We start from the raw sequence: 20,396 nt of genomic DNA, 5'->3' as shown, positions 1-20,396 counted from the left end.
AGCGTATTTTTATATACCAAACTTTAAAATACGGCTCCGTCATACCTTAGCTTTGATTTTGTTCTTCCCAAGTAGCTGAGAAGATATCACAGAAAGCTCCTAGAGAAATAATGCTATCAAATCATTGTTCTGGGGGAAATTCTGACCAAATGCTCTTCTTGTACTATCTCAACGCAAATTGAAATAGATTAGCAGATTCCACAGTGCTTGGGAAACAAATGCTTGTCTGCATTGATCACACAGTGGCTTGCTCTTGTTACCCTTGGCTAAAACAGCCTACAACAACCAATTCTTTAATTGCAGGACAGATTTCCACCAAACACTTTACACGAAAGCCACACTTTCAGGATCATTCCAAGGGTTAAAAAAACTCATCAGGTGGAAACATCAGCAGGATGTGTTGGTATCTGTGAACAGATTCCTGTATGCATATGGGGAAGAGACATTCAGCACAGAAATAAAAACCCAGAACAGAATGTTTCACTTTTCCCAAAAGAGGCAGTTAGACTGCTGTAAGTATTCCCATGAAGGGGCTGCAAGCTTTGTTGCTTATCTCAGAGGGCATATTTCAATGTTCAATTACATCAATAGGAAGTTCTCCCTTGATTTTGGTGGTTCTTGTATTTCACCCAAGCCCATCACGGTATGACATGGACAGAAAAAAACACACAGGACATACCTATAAAGAGTAAATGCAAATGGGAGAGACAGATTTCTAAAGCCTGATGAATTTAACTTGCAGTGCTCAGGATACCTTTCACATGGAGCAGCTCTTCATTAGTTTTCAAAAATTAAACACCACTTTAAATGGTACAAACCAACAAAACTTGGCATGCAGTTATAAATAACATCTACTTGGATTTCCAGCTAAAAAGTTGCTGCAAGTTGCTATTCTTCAAGAACCAATAAAATCCATGACTGTAAGATGCATTTCTTGAGTTGCATTTGTCTTAGGGATTGGAAAAGCAAACTATTGAGGTTTAGGAATCCTACCTCATCTGAACAAGCTTCTAAACTCAGCAGTTTATGCCAGTATAGACAGGGAAAAAAACTTCTGTGTAGCCACTGCTATAGTAATTCTTTAAATAATTAAGATGCTTTCTGCTTTCCCTTACAAGAGGAATAAAGCAATATATATGTAAACAGCAAATTAAACTCAATTAGCAACTAACAAAGATAAGCAGAGTAAGAGCTGGACCACACAGCAATATCCAGTGCCTGCCTATTTTATTAAACCTCATGCAAGACACAAAACAGCTGCTAACTGTCAAAGACTGGATACAGTCTAGACTTTCCAAAGGCTTCTCATAAAATCTCTCAGCTATTACAGAAACAGCTGCTGCAGTATCAGCTACATGTTTCTGTTTGCTAGCCAAAACAGATTGGAAATAGATCAACAGATAAGAAGCAAAAGTGCCAGAAAAAGGGTCAATTATCAGACTGAGAGATGACTAGAAGCAGCATACCTCACTCTATCAGCTCTAAAATGACCATAGTCAATGGTTGTTCAAAACGTCTGGTGGAGCTTTTATTTGAAACATTGCTCTGTTTTAGACGCTTAAGAGAGTCACAGGTTTTCTTTATAGACCAAAGCACTTAAGATCCACAGGCTAAGAGATGATGAAGGTGTTCAGATGAACAAAAGCTAGGTAGAGGTCAAGGATGATCCATTCACGCCCCCCCCCCTCCCCTTTTAACTCTTAGCCACAAATCTGGCTGACATTCCTAAAGCTTTCCTTCCTCAGACATTAGGTCGGGGCCTAGACAGAGCATGACCACAGTTCTCAGTGTTTGTACCAGCCTTTTGCCAGCCCAAGGCGTAAGAAGCAGAGTAAGGCAAGGAAAATCAGAGCTAAGGAGAAGAGGATGACAAGCCTGAGGCTGCATCTTAGGAAAATGGGACACAGCAACGTAAATCAGGATATTGTGCCAACACAACACCCCTTTTGAGCAAAATATTACTGTGCTTTGCTCTCTAGCAGGGTGCAGTGGGTGTCCCATTGCAGTCTTGGACATGGCAGGGCAGAGATGAGGAGGAAGGACTGCAGGGTGTTGGTTAACTTGAGACTGGGAGTAAGATCTGCACCCAGGAAGGGAAAACTCTTCTATGGGTTGAATATATTCATAGCACTACTTCACTCATAATAGAAATGCTACTTCTGTATTTCTAAACTTTTAATGAATCAAGGCTTACACAGCAGCATATAAAATGGCAAATTAGGAGAAGTGAAAAAACAAAAATCTCAATATTGATCAAGCTCCTGCTGCAAACCTGCAAAGAGAAATTCAACACAGGCTTTATAATTAGGATTCTTTTGAGACAGCTGCAAACTTGGCCAGGCTTCTAAGACCAAATACTGTAAAACTGCTTATCTTTAGAGACACCAAATGGAGGCACTGAAAATAACACCTGAAATGAAACAAATTCTCAACAGAAAGGATTGTTTTGCAGTACTTCTTTCAAAATCATGGACACAGAACATGATTTGTCATTAAGTTTAATAAAAGATTGCTCACCTAAATTTACCACATTGCCTTGTCTTACTAGCATGACAATTTCTGAATAAAATAAAGTTGCATTCAGTAACAGAGCATTGAAACTGATATTCATTAATACTTTCAATGTATAGGCTTCTATAAAGACAAGGTGCATGTGGTGATTTATAAAAGGCAATTACAAGGCCACAGGATATTCTAGAAGTCTCATTCTAGTCTGCAGTTTCCCAGGAGATGGCTAAGAAATGGGTTACAAACAGGAATAATTAGCCTGAGATCCCCCCCCTTTTCCTACTGAAGTATTATAGGACAAGACAAATCACCTCTCACTGCTTTGCCCTCTAACTATTCAATACTTTTTATAAGCTAGGCAGAAGTGCAAAGCAATAATGATATTTTCCTCCTTCAAAACGAGATTAATCTGTCTTGTAAACTCCGCCAAACACAATGGACTGCACCAACCAGGGCAACCACTTGGCCTCTCTGTACCTCTTGATAAAGCTGTTTCATGAGACTGAGATAGGAAAAAGGATCTCACACCTACATTTCCACCTCATTTTGTACAGGCATAAGAACCTGGATCACTGTAGATTATCTGATGCAAGACAAATGCAGTGTTGTGAAAAATCGAGCCTTTATTTCTCAAAATTATTTGTTTATACCTCAAATGAAGGTATAATTTGCATAATAATATGCATGCCAGTAACTATTCCTTTTTCAACACAAATCATGTTTGCATGTTTGAATTAAAGTTACAATGATTCCTCTAATGAAACAGTACCGAGTGCTTTGTTACTGGATAAACTCCTTCCCCACTGAGGAATAGACTGACCCTCTGTAATGTGAGTTAGATTGCAAGGTACCACTGAAAATGGCAGTGGCACAAAGCGCAGTTGGGGACATCACTGGTGGCCTGCTCTTGGGATTGATACTGGGGCTAGCACTGTTTTAGCAACTTCATTAGTGACCTGGAGGACGGGGCAGAGCACACATTCAGCACATTTGCAGATACAATAAAACTAAGAGAAGTGGCTAATACCAGATGGTTGTTCCACCATCCAGAAGGATCTGGGCAGGCTGAACAACTGCTGCTAACAGGAACCTCATAGAGTTCTACAAACAGCAGTGCAAAGTCCTACACCTGGTCAGGAATAATCTCATGTATCTCTACACACTAGCAGTTGATAAGCTAGAAAGCAGCTTTGCCCAAAACGACCTTGAGTTCCTGGTGACAAGAAGCTGAACATGAGCCACCAATGCATTCTTGAAATAAAAAAGGCCAACAGTGTCTTGGTTTACATTAGGAAGAGCACTCAGCTGGTAAAGAGAGGTGATCCTTCCTCACTTATCAGCCCTGGTGAGGGGCTGATCTCTTGTACTCTTGTACTCTATCCAGTACTGATACAGGACTGGGCTTCCCACTGCATGAATGCCATGGACTTATTGGACCAAATCCAGGACAGGGCCATAAAGATTTCTAAGGAATATCTTTACATAAGGGGATGCTGAGAGAGTTGAGACTAATCAGCCTGGACAAGGGATGGCTCAGAGTCAGATAAGATGGCTCTTATTAGTGTGCATAAATAAACAATGGGAAGGAATGAAGACAAAGGAGCCAGATTCTTCCTAACAATGTCCATCAACAGGACAAGAAATAACAGGCACAATTTAAACCATTAAACCATGCCATTCCATCAGAACACAAAGAAACAGCTTGGATTTTTACTGTGACGTAAGTTAAATACTGCAAAAGATTGCCTACATGGGTTCTGGAGTCTCCATCTGCAAAAATATTCAAAACACAACTGGACACAGTCTTGGACAACCTACATTTGCTGACCCTACTTAAGCAGGACCTTGGGCTACATGATCTTAAGACATTCCCTCCAAGCTATACAGTTCTGTGGGCCTGTGAAGATTATATAAGAAGTTTGAGAATCTGCAGTGATAACTAAGTCACCAGGCTAGGATGGTGTTTGTGTTTAGTGCTCTGTTCTGTCAGACTTCTTTTTCATAAGCCAAAGCATTTCTTGTAGTTATTAATTATCACAATCTGCCTAACTCAGATACTAGAGGGATGAGCATATCAGCAATTGAAAGAAATGCTCTTTCCATTACTCAGTAATGAGGCATTCTGCTTCCTTTTTTTCCTCTGATGTGTCTGCCAATTTCCAAAATAGAATACAGAACCAGCTTGGTTGCAAGGTTATTTCTTTATGGTACCTTTTATGTAAATGTGTGTCAATTTACTGTTGAGGAGAATAAAGAAAGGACAAGAAATATGGCTTTACGCATGTTTTCCACCACACTGAGTCTAATGTATTCAGGTAGGAAAAACATCATCCTACAGAGAGAAAAATAAAGAGAAGAAGAGAAAGAGAAGGTTGATGCTGTATGTGTAAATCCAATTATTTATTAACAGAGTGTGTAAATTTTGCCTGTGGTAAGATTTTATGGGAATAGAGAAGGGGATTCCACTCCTAAAATAGGTAACTCATGTATTACTGCAACTGATATTTTCATTTTAAAATCAGATAAAGAGCTAAGTGCACAAAACCACAAAGAAATCATAAAAAGTTGTAAGAATACTAGAAAGAAAAGTCATAAATAATGCAGCATTTCATGGGCCACTGGCTCGTTTTACTACATCTGTGCTTTGATTGCCTGCACTTGAAGAGCGTATTTATGACCCATTAGGAAAAGGCACTGAAATCTGTGAGATACCTAATGGGCTGTAATCCAACACCTACACCTGAAATATCTAGAAATGGTCCAAGTCTGGCTGTGTCCCTGGTTAAAATGTATACATTCCAACCTTTTACAGCTTCAAAATGCTCCAGGCAGTCCACTTCCCAGAAAGACATTATTTTTCACATGATTAAAATCACTGCTTTTGGCCATCTCTGAGACCATCACGAAGATATGCTGTAAGACAATAACCTAGAAATTCACTTCTTATGGTTACATCAATGAAGTAACAGAGCATCTGTGCCAGAGTTAGCATTTTCATTGAAATGGAAAGGATAAGAAAGCCCAGGGCTGCAGTACTGAGGCAGAATATGTGAAATTAAAGCATGAAATAAAGATGAAGGAAGGCCAATGGAGACCTGGATGCCAAGATTTAAAAATCCTTGATATCACTGGAAAATCTTCCAATGAAAATATCATATTGCAGTTACATATTTAATAAGCATATCACACCACCTTTCATACTTTATATTAAGTTAGGATGAATGTGGACAGACACCCTAGAAAATCAAATTAACAAATTAACAATATAAAAATGGAACTTCTCAGTAGAGCATCAGACCACATGCAAACATTAAGGTTACCTCAGCTCCCAAACTGAGAGAGATTATTTCATCTTCAAAAGCAGAATGTGTATCAGTATGAGGGGGAATTCCTGTTTAAAAAAGAAAAAACAACAAAAAAGTCAATATAATAATAACAACAACAACAACAGAGTGCTATCTCCATTAACAAGCTCTATTTCTACAGATGTCCATATGGAAAACTGGGATGTATGGCTGAACAAACAAAACCTATCATAAACAAGGGAATTGCCTTCTATAAGAATTCAGGGCAATTGTATTATTTACACGTCCAGGTTAGATGGACACATTTAACCTAAGTGTCTTGCATAATCAATAGAAATACCTAGAACATAGTTCAGGTTGGTTACTCCAAGGCCTCACTCACTCCTGGGTGACTCCAAATTGCTCTCCCTGCTGCAGACAGCAGCTCAAACACTTTGGACTCCTTGTAGACAGTGTAACCCTTAGCACCAACAGTTATGGTGCACATGGCAATTTTGGGCTTTAATTCACCCGCAATCATATATTTCTTCCTCACTCCCTTCACAAAGGAGTACTCTCAAATCCCTCTATTTCCTAAGCAAATAACTGCATTAAGGGTTTCAGCTTCAGCATTAGGACCTACTACCTCAAAGGCACTGTTAGGATCAAGCCCTGCCTGTGCTTTGCACTTCCTAGGCAACCACACATCACTGCTAGGCTAACCCCTGACTAATACATCTGTCAGTGCGTGTATGAGCACACGTACATAACAGAATTGCCAAAAGGACAGTCATTTTTAGGGTCTGTTTAGAATTCTCTTTCATATCTGCTAATTGGAAAAAACCTGCTAATCCCTGCTTGTGTCACACATTTTAATACCAAGTGCTAGCAGCAGTATGCATGTCACAACAAGATCTCACCACGTGGTGGGGAACGGCAGTCAGCAGTGCAGCAAGGGAGAGCAGCAGACAGCTTGAGAGAACTGCAACTGCACCTTCCTCTGATCCACTGCAGGCCAAGGCAGACAGTCATTCCTATACCATCCAAACTGAAACACTTTTATTTGTTCATTAAAAATTATACCCAAGTTCATTTTGGGTTCTGTAGAGAATTCCTGAGATGAAAACAATTTTTTCTGAAGTGTCAGTCAGCTCTATAAAGCTCCCTTATTATACAGCAGATTTTACTTCCAGATGTAAATATTCTGAATTCCATTAGTTTCAGTGAAACAATGCAAGTGTTTTACGAGACCAACATTTAATCTGACAGAAAATCGGTGAGACTTGAAAACCAAGGACAGACAGCTACCTGTTTGTTACAGCTTGCCTTGATACAAAGCACTGAGGCTCTGCTTTAAGAGGCACACTGAAGGCTGTGCAATTCACTGTGCAGCAGGAGAATATTGACAGCTCTCCACACTGTCACCAGTAATTCAACCACGACCACACTGATCTACCCACCTCGTTTAATGCATCTCATGTGTGGCCCCTCCAGCTTAGATACTGATAGCCATAACTCGCTTTCTAAAATTTCAAGTGTAATTTCCAGTGAAAAAATGGCTCAGAACCAAGGTGCAGACAGTATTAATCTGACTGTGCTCTGTGCTCATTCATATCCTATTGATTTGCACTTAAGAAAGGGTATTTTGCTTTGGGCTTGAGTTTTTGTTTGATTTAAAAAAAACAACAAACTGCTTCCATTCTGGATAGAAATCTACAGTTCTGACTAATCTCCTCAGATGTCCCAGCCAGAAGTACCCAACTGTATCAATTTAACAGATTGTCAGATACATAAACAAATAGGATCAGCTTTTCAGACCCTTGTTCAGCAGACACTGTAATAGCTGTCAGACATTAATTCTGAGAGTGAAGCCATTGTTCTTTCTTCCTAAGAACAAATGAGATACTCACCCTGGAAAGCAAGCCAGATACTTAACCTTGATGACTAAGCTTAGCAAAAAGTACAGCATGTGATTCATTCCCTAGAAGTGTGATTAGAGGTTTATTTTTCTTCAGAAGCCTTCAGTTTGGGAAAAATTACAAAAATACAGTAATTCCTTATTTCTAAGATAGGGGAACACTGCTCGCATCATACTTAAGACTCCATGTATCACATGCACTAACATTATATCATATGTACTAACAGCAGGAGCCATTTCCTGGAGACTGTATGCAAATTACAAGAAGCAATACAAGTTTGGAGTAAAAAAATGCACTTAACTAGAAAACCAAATATGACTATTTATTCCTATATCTTTTTATAGTTAGTTTTCAAATCATGGCCTTGGACTCAAACACCATCGTTTTCCATAATACTGGTATAAAAAACTGCACTTCTGAACCCAAGTTCCTATGTGCAGAAATCAGTATTAAGACTTTAAATTTGATTCAAAGCATCTCTGGTCATAGAGGAAATACACTAAGCCGGTGCTTAAATCCTGTCCCTACACCATTCCACACTTAGATGCTACACTCTCCTGCTTCTTAGTAAAGTTGTACTGGTTTGGCTGGGATGTAGTTAATTTGCTCCACAGTTGCCTGTATGGTGCTATGCTTTGGATTTGTGATGAAAGCAGTGTAGATAAAGCATGGATGGATGTTTTACCTCTTTCTGAGCAGTGTTTACAGAGCATCAAGGTCTTCCATGGTTCTCATGTTTCCCTGCCAGCAAGTCAGCTGGGGGTGCACAAGAAGCTGGGGACGCAGCTGGGACAACTGACCCCAACTGACCAAAAAGAATATTCCATATGATTATATGGCATCATGCTCAGTAATGACACTAAGGATGAAGTTTACCAGGGATGTCATTAAGCAGGGACTGGCTGAATACTGATTGGCCAGTAGCCAAGGATATTTTTTTTTTTTTACATCACTTGTCTTCCTTTGTTTTGCCTTTTTCTTTTTTTTTTTTTTACTTACTAAACTGTCTTGATCTCAACCCATGAGTATTCTCACTTTTATCTTCCAATTCTCTCCTCTACCTCAGTGAGGGGAGTGAGCAAGCAACTGCATGGTGCTTAGTTACCTACCAGGGTTAAACCACTATGTAAAACAAAGAGCTCAGAATTTTTGAGGGACAAATAAACTTACCTTGTCCAGGCTCATACTGATTTACAGTCAGTTGATCAGGTTTATGTTTGATATATCCCTGCTTTAAGCACTTCTCCAAGAATGGGTTGCAAATTTCAGGAAGACCTAGTTATAGAAACAGAACTGTAAACAAGACAGGACAGCTTTTTACAACAAATATAATTAGGAAAATGCATAGAAGTAGCTTCATATACATGCAAGTCCATCTTTAATGATGATTACTCTTCATCTGCTGCTAACACACACATCAGAATTGGGGGCCTAATCTTCAAGTCTGATACATTTTTAAGATCTCAAAATTAGAAAGGCCACTTTTCCAAGGCCTCTGCATTCAGAAGCAGATTACTCCTTACAAATGCAAAATGTACTATCTCTACACATAAATAAAACCACATCAAATCAGGGGCAAAGTTTGCACCAATTACAATAAAAAAGTTGCAGTCAAGAAGCAAAATTATTATGCAGAGAGTCAGTTGTGCAGAGAGCTCTCTAAAAAATTTATTCCCTGGAAATCTGTTACTGAATTAGATTAAAATACCACCAAAAAATCTGCTGAATTTAAGCTTGTCTTGAAACAGGAATGGAAGATATAGTACTCCACTGAAGCTTTGGTTTGATATTTTACCTGAGGATTTGACTGAAAAATTCTGCTGAAGATAACACCAACAAACATGTTACTACTATCCCTTCCATGAATCTACTAATCTTTATTCTTGTTTTCTCACAAGGAGTGTTTATGCTTTTCTCACACATAAAATAGTCTGTGAGACTAGAAAACAATTCACAGATCAATCCTCTTACAATGATATAGCTTCACAGTTAAAATCTTAATATAACCAGAATCCTTCTGTTGCATGCTACATCCACCCCAGCACACATGCATCACCTTAAACACCTTCAAGTTTTACAGGAATTTAACTCTCCTATTTTACTATTTTTAAATCTACGTCTGTAAGATGACTCACTTGCTTTGCTCTGACTCACAGCTTTCAACTCCAAATATGAGTTATTGAAACCTTTACAAAATTGCTTTCAGAGCAAAGGAAATTTTATTTCAGCGTGCATCCAGAATGCTTCAAGCTGGTTGAGATAAATATATACAGCAATATACGTCACATCCCCCAAATAAATTAATATGCAATTTGTAAGACATAATTGTTTTATGGAACAAAAAGCTAAAATGGAAGAACAATTACAATCCTAAAAGCCGTATTTTACCAGACCTCAACAAAGGGCAACAACCTCTGGCTCCAAGTGGCTGGACAACAAGCTTAAAGCACTAACAATAATTTGGAATGAATCTCAAAATTCAAAAGCACTTTTGTGTATGGTTAATATACAGCAAAAGCTCTCATTTAACCACTCTCAAGCCATAACTCACCAACACTTATAGGCTTTACAGAATGGTTCAAACATCAGTGCAAAATAAGTACAGTTTAATAGGGAAGTTCTCACCTCCAGGTAATGGTTTGTCCTTATCAACATTATTGTTATCATAGCGAAACTCATATCCAAAATGCTTTACTCTTCTATGCTTTAAAGTCTTCTGGGCTGTAAGAACACATAACTTTACAGTAAGATTAGACTACATAAAACATCAAACATTGAGGCAATTTATGTTTCCCTATTCCATCCTACCTGTTAAACCTAACCATTCTTTAATTTGCAGTTAAAACAGTGTATGACCCTCATTCTTAATGCACACACTTCTGCTTATTATCTTTTGTAATTCATCAGGCATCACATTCACTGCTGTTTTGAGTCAAAGAGATGGTGGTTTTGTATATGCAAGAAGCAGGGAATACAAATTTTTTTGAGCCATGTTTAATGCATCTTTTTCTTGCCCTGATCTCTGAATTTATACCTGATGAATATCCTACCGATTCATCAAGATCCATCATTCTCATTAATCACCAAGTTACACATTAGCTAAGGTCAACATAACCTTTTGCATTGCTCCACAGAGCAAATGTACACAGGAACTCTGAAGTGATTTCCAAGAATTCATTTATTGAAGGATTTAACTCCACAAGCTGAAGTCAAAGCATGAAAGCATCCAGAATGCATTAACTAAGTTATTTTTGTTACATAAAAGAAGACACAGCTCTTCAGCTGGACATCAAATTACAAACAGTCCTGTGCTTGGCACAAGACACAAGATAAAAAAGACTTTAATTGTCTCTGGATGCAGGTTTGTCACTCAAGTAAATCCATTCTAGAATATCAATTCAAATCACTTGCCCCAAGGAGCTCATCACTTGCAGTATAAGACCCAATTTCTAAAATGTTAAGAAAAAACACAGAATCATTTCTGATAATACATTTACCAAGATGTAGACTTCCTGTAACCTGAAACTGCAGCAAAAAAAACCAGTGCAAAAGTATAGAATGTCTAGATTCCTATAGTTGGACCCACCATTCTGAGTATCTTCATCTCCTTTCCAGTCAATACTTTCCAACATCCTCCTTTCTTCCTCTGGAGAAATAATCTTTTCAATTACCATTAAGCCTGGCGGCAAGCTTGTAGGAACAGCACTTTGCAAGGCAACTGAGGTATATGAAAAGAAGAGAATTTTGTCAGTCTTTAGAGAAAATAAAATCTGTCATCCCTAAGGGGATATAATTACTTTGTATGAGAATATAGTACAGCTGTAGAAATGTTTAATGGAGCCCTCGTTGTGGTCTTTTTTGGAGAAAAAATGATCCCTTTTTGTCATGACAAAACAGAGTAAGGCCCAAGTCTTGCATCATTTGAGCGTTTTCTAAAAATTTTACTGCATAAGACAACCAAGATTTTACACTATTCAAACACAAAACCACTTGTGGTTTTCCTGTAAAATCATGGTAAACAGAATTTCCAAACCACTTAAAGGTTCTAACTGATTTGCATTTTAATTATGTAGAATTTTAGTGATTTACCATATCAGAAGATTTCTTCCATATACAGAGAATACTCTGTAATCAAATATGTACAAACATGGAGTATAGAACAATAGACAGGTGAACATAAAACATCACTGATGTTGGGACATTCAGTTTGCTATCCTAAGAGAGCAAAAAAAACCTGCCAGACCAACACCAGGAACCCTTTTTGCTAGACACCATGAAAGCTCACAGAAAGAGCAACAGTTTTTGCAGTAAATAGCTTATAATCAGCCAAAACCAAATAAAATAAAAAAATTGGGGAGAACAGAAAAAAAAAAAAAAAAGACAAATTTCATTGGGACTTTTTGTTTTCTTGGAGCTGAGATAGAGACCGCAAGACTAGGGTCACACAAGAAATCCAATGAACTGTCCAGAGTTCATTTTCCAGATTCCTTAATCACAAAATCTTCATGTGAAGTACTGAATGGTTAGGAAATTACTCAAATCTTTTTTTCCCTTTTGTTTCCAAGTAATAGAGTTGAAATTAGAGTATTCTAACGTGGAATACAAGGAGCAGAAATTATTTTATGTCCTGAATCTCAGATTCTAGCTTTCATTCTCTGTACCTACTTACAAAAACTACTGTGCTTTTACCTACATTTACAACCCAGGAAGTAAAAGCAAAAGGGAGCAGTATGCAGGAAGCTGGATATATAGGAGAGGAGAAAAACTGTACCTTTTTCCACAAAATTAATATACAGAACAATGTTCTGGCCACAGTCTTCCAGTGTTACTTCCTTTCCATTAAGGGCATTAAAGGCTTTCATGGCTTCCTCTGTTGTCCTATATTTCACAAATGAATATGGTTTATTTGGTGGCATTAAGAGTGTTTCCATTGCTCCATATTCTTCGAGTATCCTGAGCAATTGCTGTCTACTCATCCCATTACCAAGACCAGCATTGGCAATAACCAGGCTCTAATTGAAAAAGAATTAAAAAACAAAAGAATTAGTGATTATTGTTGGTTCATTTAAAACTAACATTTTAGCAAGAGAACAGCATTATAAAGAACAATTAAACCCATGAGCACTCTTTTATGTATTCTGAATAAGATATTTACATTTCCATGAGCTTGTTATACAAGGCTAATGCAACCTTTGATTGCCCAGCACATAAGTCTGGCTGGAAGCCTTGCAACCTCTATCAGAAACACCTCCTCAGTTAATGCATGCTTTGAAGCAGCATGTCTGCATCAAGTGTACTGCAAGCAAACAGTGGCACTGGCACACATAATTTTGGAGGTTTCTGGAACAGCTGGGAAAAGTGTTCAATTATTTCAAATGACAGAATCACACTTCGGTAAAAAAACAAAAAACAGAAAATGAGGTTTAGAACCAAAGATGAGGGTCATTAAAAAAAAATAATTATATGAGCACTGCTGTGATTATGACTATTGTGAAGGCTCTGTTAACATCTGCGCTATGGAACAGATCATATTTTTCAAAGTTTACCTCATTATTAATTATTGCAGTTTTCTAGAATGTTATTGATGGAGAGACCCATGTGTGTGAAGGACATGCAGAGGTTCAAACCACTCCTTTCACTTGATCTACAAAGACCCCAGTACACAACTGCTGCAGCACATGCAGCAACAGATGATGTAATTTAGGGATAGTCAGACTCTTGCACAAAGCCTGGAAGTATTTTCTAGATTCCTGACACAAGTTTACAACTAGCACTTTGATTTTATTTCATATATCACTTATTCCAATATTATGTCACCAGTAAGAACCTTGCTGGACCCCAAAATTACTCTTTGGATAGATTAGATGGATAATTTGGTACTTGGGACAGTTTCAAGTGGAACAAGTCCCAAATCACAGACCCATTTCCAAGCAACACTTGAAAAACACAGTCTTTGTTCTAAAGAATTTACAATATAAACAAGATGGCAGAGTCATTAACATCTCTCCGTGTGGTGTGAAATCTGAACAGAAAATTAAACCAGATTTTATTACAAAATGTATAAAGATCTAACTAATGCTTCCATATATGAATGGAAAGAATTTGCAGAATCAGGATGAACAAGTACAGGGTAAATGATACTGCTCTACAGTGTTTCAAGCCATTTGTATTTCTTCATAAATGAGAGAGGGAAATTAGAAACTCTTAACTTCCCTCTCTGTCTGCAAGTTCCTGTCACTTTCTGCTACATCAGATTCTGTGAGATCATTCTATGATCTGCCGTAACTCTACTGTGGCAGAACACTACAAATCAAAAATCTATGTAGCTAAGTCTCTTTTCTGTCAGGAAAGAGAAAGCTGTCCTGATTTAAACAGCTGCAAATCAGCCCACCCGTTCGATTCCCACAGAACCACAGCCATAATTTGTTTAGAGGAAGAAACCAAAATGGGAAAGATTTCCAAGATAGACATGTTTTTAATGGGAAGCTTTGATGAGACAAATTACACTTGACAGAAAACTATGGAGGATATAAAGGTACAGAAGTTAGAAGCCTGAGAAAAAAAAGAGAAACAACAAACAAAGAGAAATTTATGTACTTCATAGCATTTCCAATGCTTCCTCCTCCTCCTCCTCAACCCAAGTAACTACTGTTTCAGGTTAAAAAAACCTTATCCAAAGGCCATCAAAGTCTCTCCACAGACACTGAACTGCTGAAGTACAGTTCTGCTTTGAAATCAAAGAAGTACAGAAAACCCTCAATCTCAGGAAGTGCATTTTTAAGAACTGCATTTTACACAAGACACATGTGAGAAGAGAACACAGAAAAGCAGCATTTTAACACTAACATCAAAATCACAACTACCAGTCACCTGCGTGGCATGGGAGATGCACTTTATGCCCTCATGTCTCATCAATGTATGCTGAGCTCTGACCTGCTTCCTCAATACCTTCTTCTTCATTTTCTGGGCTTTCAAATGATCTTCACTGATTTTAACTTCCATACTGGTGTTCTGGAAAGCAGAAATAACAACACAGTGAGTTTCCTGTTTGAAAAGGATCTCTCCCAAAAATGAAATGATTCATGAAACGTTTGGCTCCTTTTACCTAATTGCAATTAAGTGTGACATTTGGCCAAACTTGCCTTTCTTGAGGGTAGAAAAATGTGTGCAATACTTAGACATCCTAGAGCAAACAACTAGGATGCTCCACATCATTTACCACATCTCCCAAACTTAATGCAAATCACTTTTCTGTGGTGAGAAGAAACAGAAAACTGTGTACACACACACACACATATATATATATATATATAAACTACTGAATTTCATGGCAACACAGCATTTACCAACCAGTGAGTACTTAAAGGTCACTGGCATTCTCCAGATTTTGCTGCATCTTTTGCCACTTTTGTTCTAACACCATATTGAGATAATTTCTCTGAGCCTACATTCTTTTCCTTTCTTTTTTCTACTTCTTTTAAATCCAAGGGAGGAGTCCAGATCTCATGCAAGATTATGACAAAACTCCCAGACATTGATGCAGCTTGACTTTGACTTTATCTCTTCCTGTAATATAACCCCTTACCTGTATTTTAGAGGTATCTTCTCTTCTTTGCCAAAAAAACCTCCTAACAGTATAGCTGGACAATCCAACAGTCTGTCCTATTCCATTATTTTATCATCATAGACCTGACAACAATCCTTCCATCTTCTTTTCCTGTCAAAAAATGGTTTTGTTTCAGTTACTTTTAAGGAAAAAAACAAAACAAAACTAGGTCAATGATCTCTATATGTAATTATTTAACTCTCTCAACTGCCCCAACAGTCACTCAAGCCTTCTAGCTTGCATGACTGCAGAGCTGTTTCCCAATACCTAAACTGCAGACACAATCATGGTAATATGACATTGCACCACAAAAAATGGTAAAGGCAAAAAACCCCTCATATTCGTATTCACTGTAACTTTGTGGTGAATGACTTAGCAGAAATTTTGTTTTAAATGAGCACTGACATGCTAGTAAAATTGTTCTAAAATACTGAAGTGTTGCACAGGAGCTCTAAGTATGTATTCCCTGTGATTGCTGCAGTGTTACCATAATCAACCTGCACAACTTTTAACTGCACTGCACGAGAAAAATCTTTAAAGAGAATCAGAATGACAAAAGCACTCTGTGGAAATAAAATATTCTAATCCTCCAAAAAGGAGCAGGATCATTTCCACTTACTAGTTCATCCTCCTACCATTCATCCTCTTCCATTCTCAAACACAATTTTACAGAGGTCTTAAATGAATTGAAACCCTTGTCAACAACAATTTTAAGCAAATGTAGCAAGTTGCTGGCATGGTGGGCATCAACAATTCTCTCCTGATGTGGTTTCTGATGCCTGCTATCAAGTTTGAGGTGGCACACGCAAGGCCACAACAGTTTGAACCCTGATTTTCTGGCATTATTCAAGCTTTTACATATCTGACCACATAAAGATCACATTTATATCTGAGCCTAACCAAAAAACACCCCAAAAACCAAAAAACACTTAATAAATTACTCAGCACTGAAATCCATCCTACCATCATTAGACTCTTGACATTTCCTTGGATCTCTTAGAATTCAAGCACAACCATGCTCACATGCAGTGCAGGCAAAATGCATGAGACAAAAATCTCACAAGTAAAAACTGAAACAGGGCAGAGTGTCAGAAAAAGGAGAAGACTACTAAAGTAATTATTTCACGTGGCTTCAGAAATTAAGTGTAGAGGCTGAAGAGATCAATGGGTTATAGAATTAATCTTGATCTCTGCAAAATTAATTTTATTACAGATTTGTTAGGAACTGTCTACCACTTCCCTTTAAAGCAATAGTGCTCATTAAGGGATTTTTGCCTATTATATTACTCTGATTTTTTTCCTTTCCATCCTCAAACTCTTGGAATCTTCTTAAATAATCATTTCCCCATCCTGATGGCACACTTATAAACAGGCCACAGCTAATGCTTGAAAACAACAGTCTTCCCTATAAAGGCAAATAGCTCTAAACAGTTCAAAAAAAGATTCTTCACTTAATCAACAGTGTTAAACACACAGAGAGCAGTGGTCCTCTTAACCTTCATTAGTTAAATAATGATCAAAAAATCTCAAACTTGCTTAAACAAAAAACAAAAATCACAGTGAGAGACATACACACAAAAAATAAAACTAAAAAACCAACACCCAAAAGCCTAAGATAATTAGAAGACAAGGTAATTGAGAGGGGAAAAATAAAAGCCTCATGAAAACAAGCACAAAAAGTTTTTATTAAGTAAATTCTCCTAAGTGCATCTAATGGGTTACCCTTACCAAGGTTCAGCTGATTTCCAGGCTCCTTCAGCAAGCCTACTATAACCAAGCTCTGCAATTACAGAATTTCATAGAATCACAAAATCATTTAGGTTTAAAAATACCTTTAAGATTGAGTTCAACTGTTAATCCAGAACTGCCAAGTCCACCCTAAACACTATGTCCCTAAGCATCACCATCTACACAACTGGGTGCAAAATGCTTGGCTTCTCCCACTTTATTTGCCACACACAGGTGAAAAAGGCCCACGTCTTTACAGCCTATACATGTGCAGGCTCCTCTGCAGAGGGTTTCAGGTAGACCCAAACTACTTCACAGGAAACTGACACATCTTTGACTTGGTGAGTTTACAGAAAGAGAGCAAAAATACAGAACAGGTTAATACTTCGAAACGAAGCAAATTGGATTCAGATGGAAACTCATGGAGGCTATGCACATCACCCATACCAGCCAGACCAGTCATACAGCCTGCAGAACAAAGGACTTCAAACTAAAAGGGTCAGGCCTCTCCCATAACATCTACACCTCTGCATTATGGAAGACTTCATCTGATCTCTGGGGAAAGCAGCTCTGAGTTTAGTCCAGCCTTTAGTTAGGTCCTCACAAACGCCCACACTCCTCAGGCCAAAGCAAAGAAGTCATGCCATAATCTTTGTCAAAATAGCACAGAAACTGAAGCCGAAAGACTACTTTTTATCTTTTCATAACCCCTGAACAAGGGACAACTGAGGGGTGATTCAGCTGTCTAAATAGCATGTAACACTGGCAGAGATGACTTATCCCACAATACTCAGCCCTTCACCTGCTGCTCAAGAAGCTGAAGACCCTCCTGACATGCTGTGTCATGTTTGCCAGAATCACCAGCTCCTGAAGGCATCTTAAACACTACTACCAGCACAGCTGAGACAGCAGAATACTTCTCTTGTCTCTGTCTGAATCAGGTCTAAACTCTCTGTCTTGTCTGTTGCACCATTACCAGTGGCTCAGCTCAGCAGGCACAGAAACCAAGTCTGCACTGATTACTGAATAAAGGAATCACACCCAACTGTATAGAAGTAGGAAACTTCATTTCCTAGGATCTCACACCTCCTTTAGAAAGGCCAATACAATTGCAAAAGAAAAAGGGTTAATCCACTGCTGCATTCATTACTGTTACCACCTAGTTTTACAACAAGTATTTTTAAAAAGTAGCTCCTGAAAATACACATTGAAAACAGTTTCCCCTTGCAGTACGAGCTAAGGTCACAAAATTGGCCTGAAGTTGCTACAAAGGTAAATGTAAAGCTTTAATGCAATGCACGAAGCTTATTTACTGTAGAAGCCGCTTCCGCAAACCAAAGTACCTGGCAGCCGGGCAGAGCTGAGCGGTGACTGTCGGCAGAGGGAGCGCCACGACCAGGGATAAGTTGGGCTCTTTGTTACTCAGTTTTGGCTTGGTTTTGTGCCGCAGACACGCCACAACAAACGCGTAAGGACACAGTATTCACGTAGACATCTGGGGAGGGGGGGAAAAAACGCATTCAGGAGGCCCGAAGGTGAGATTTAAGAGCTCCAGCACTGGCCAAAGGCGCCTGAAGGCTCCAGCACATCCAGGTACCGGCACGTCCCCGCGGCTGTCCCATCCCACCTCTGCTAGGGACAGTCAGCACCAAACCTCCCAGCCAGCGACACCCCGCAAACCCCGGGCTCTGGGCACTCGCTGCAAACAGCAACGATAACAGGAATAACCACAGGAGCGCGCCTTAGATTCACACAATGTTAAGGGTCTGAGCAGACCTTAAATATCAACCAGTCCCAAACCCCGTGCCATGGGCAGGGGCGCGTCCTACCAGACCAGGTTTCTCAAAGCTTTGAACACTGCCAGCATTGGGGCACCCACAACCCCTCTGGGCAACGTGTTCCAGGGCCTCACTACCCTTCTTCTCTGCCCTAAGTGCATAAAGGGGAGGCAATAAAAGCTGTGAGGCAGAGATAGGGACTGACTTGGCCTTCTCCCCCTTACACCACCTCGTCCTGAGAGGGACAGAGATAGAGCCGGAGCCGCGGCCAGGCCGCCGCGGGCTCTGCTCCCCGCGCAGGGCGGCACGGCGGGGGCGGGACGAGAGGGGAACCAGCGGCAGCGGCCGCCTGCGCTCCCGCCGCCCCCGCGGCTTCCCGTCCCCAGCCAGAGCCAGGCGAGGCCCGGGCGCTGCAGCCCCGGCCCGGCGGGCGCGTTACCTGCAGGAAGCGGCCATGTCGGGGCGGGCACCCGGCACCGGCACCGCCCCCGCCGCGCCGTCATGGCACCGCCCGCCCCGCTGCCCGCCGAGCAGGAAGGATTCCACGGTACAAACGTGTGTGGCTTTACTGTCGGTCAGGGAAGCCAAGCTTTGAGGTTCAATAAGTCCAAGAGCCTGGTTCCTGCTCTTGGGCCACAGCAACCCCAGGCAGCGCCACAGGCTGGGGGGAGAGTGGTTTGAAGGACCTGGGGGTGCTGGTGACAGCAGCTGAACGTGATGCAGGGTGTGCCCAGGTGCCCAAGAAGGCCGATGGCATCCTGGCCTGGATCAGCAGTGGTGTGGCCAGCAGGAGCAGGGCAGTGACCGTCCCCCTGGACTCGGCACTGCTGAGGCCACACCTCAAATGCTGTGCTCAGTTCTGGGCCCCCCAGTGCAAGAAAGACATTGAGGGGCTGGAGTGTGTCCAGAGAAGGGCAGCGGAGCTGTTGAAGGCTCTGGGGCACAAGTGCTGTGAGGAGCAGCTGAGGGAGCTGGGGGTGTTTAGGCTGGAGAAAAGGAGCCTCAGGGGGGACCTCATCACTCTCTGGAACTGCCTGAAAGGAGGGTGCAGCCAGGTGGGGTTGGCCTCTTCTGCCAGGCAACAAGTGACAGGATGAGAGGACAGAGTCTTAAGCTGCAGGAGGTTCAGGTTGCACATTAGGAGGCATTTCTTCATGGAAAGGGTGATTAGACCTTGGAATAGATTTCCCAGGGAGGTGGTAGAGTCACTGTCCCTGGAGATGTTTAGGAAAACACTGGACATAGCACTTAATGCCATGGCCTATTTGACATGGTGGTTGTTACAGATACACATTATATTGTTGGCTTTTCACAAATATTAAAATGAATGTTATGTGTATAAGAATGGGAAATTTTGTATTAATGTTGTCTTAATATAGTTTATTTCTCTTATTGATAAAACTTAGAAATAGCAGTATAATACATATATGTTAGGCTATGGCATAGTATTAAAATAAAAACTGCTTTTGTTTGTATAACCCCAAGACTGAGAAAAAAGAAAAATAGCTAGAGAACTCCTGCATTTGTAAACTGTCTTATTCAGATGAAGACAGCAGTGACCAGAGCTCTGGGG

The 20,396-nt window shown here is 40.0% G+C and overlaps 1 protein-coding gene across 9 annotated transcripts in view; it reads right to left on the bottom strand.

Moving 5' to 3' along the window:
- ALKBH8 (alkB homolog 8, tRNA methyltransferase) overlaps positions 1-19,710 on the bottom strand; it is a 45,566-nt gene extending 25,856 nt beyond the window's left edge. For 2 of the 9 annotated variants that reach the window (XM_086881953.1, XM_086881956.1), the window contains exons 1-10: positions 19,263-19,710; positions 18,389-18,540; positions 17,046-17,097; positions 15,297-15,428; positions 14,582-14,722; positions 12,483-12,723; positions 11,298-11,429; positions 10,337-10,432; positions 8,882-8,986; positions 5,829-5,899 (exon numbers count right to left, since the gene is read on the bottom strand). In XM_086881953.1, the coding sequence (XP_086738079.1) occupies positions 5,829-5,899; positions 8,882-8,986; positions 10,337-10,432; positions 11,298-11,429; positions 12,483-12,723; positions 14,582-14,713 (777 nt within the window). In that variant the 5' untranslated portion in view covers positions 14,714-14,722; positions 15,297-15,428; positions 17,046-17,097; positions 18,389-18,540; positions 19,263-19,710. The other 7 variants (XM_086881952.1, XM_086881954.1, XM_086881957.1 and 4 more) reach the window with 6 other exon arrangements.
- Between the last annotated feature and the right edge of the window lie 686 nt (positions 19,711-20,396).

Source organism: Cyanistes caeruleus, chromosome 3, assembly GCF_971803275.1.
Source record: "Cyanistes caeruleus chromosome 3, bCyaCae1.hap1.1, whole genome shotgun sequence".
In the NCBI taxonomy this organism is placed as follows: domain Eukaryota; kingdom Metazoa; phylum Chordata; class Aves; order Passeriformes; family Paridae; genus Cyanistes; species Cyanistes caeruleus.
The sequence above is the reverse complement of the archived record's forward strand: the minus strand, read 5'-3'. Positions and strand labels throughout refer to the sequence as shown.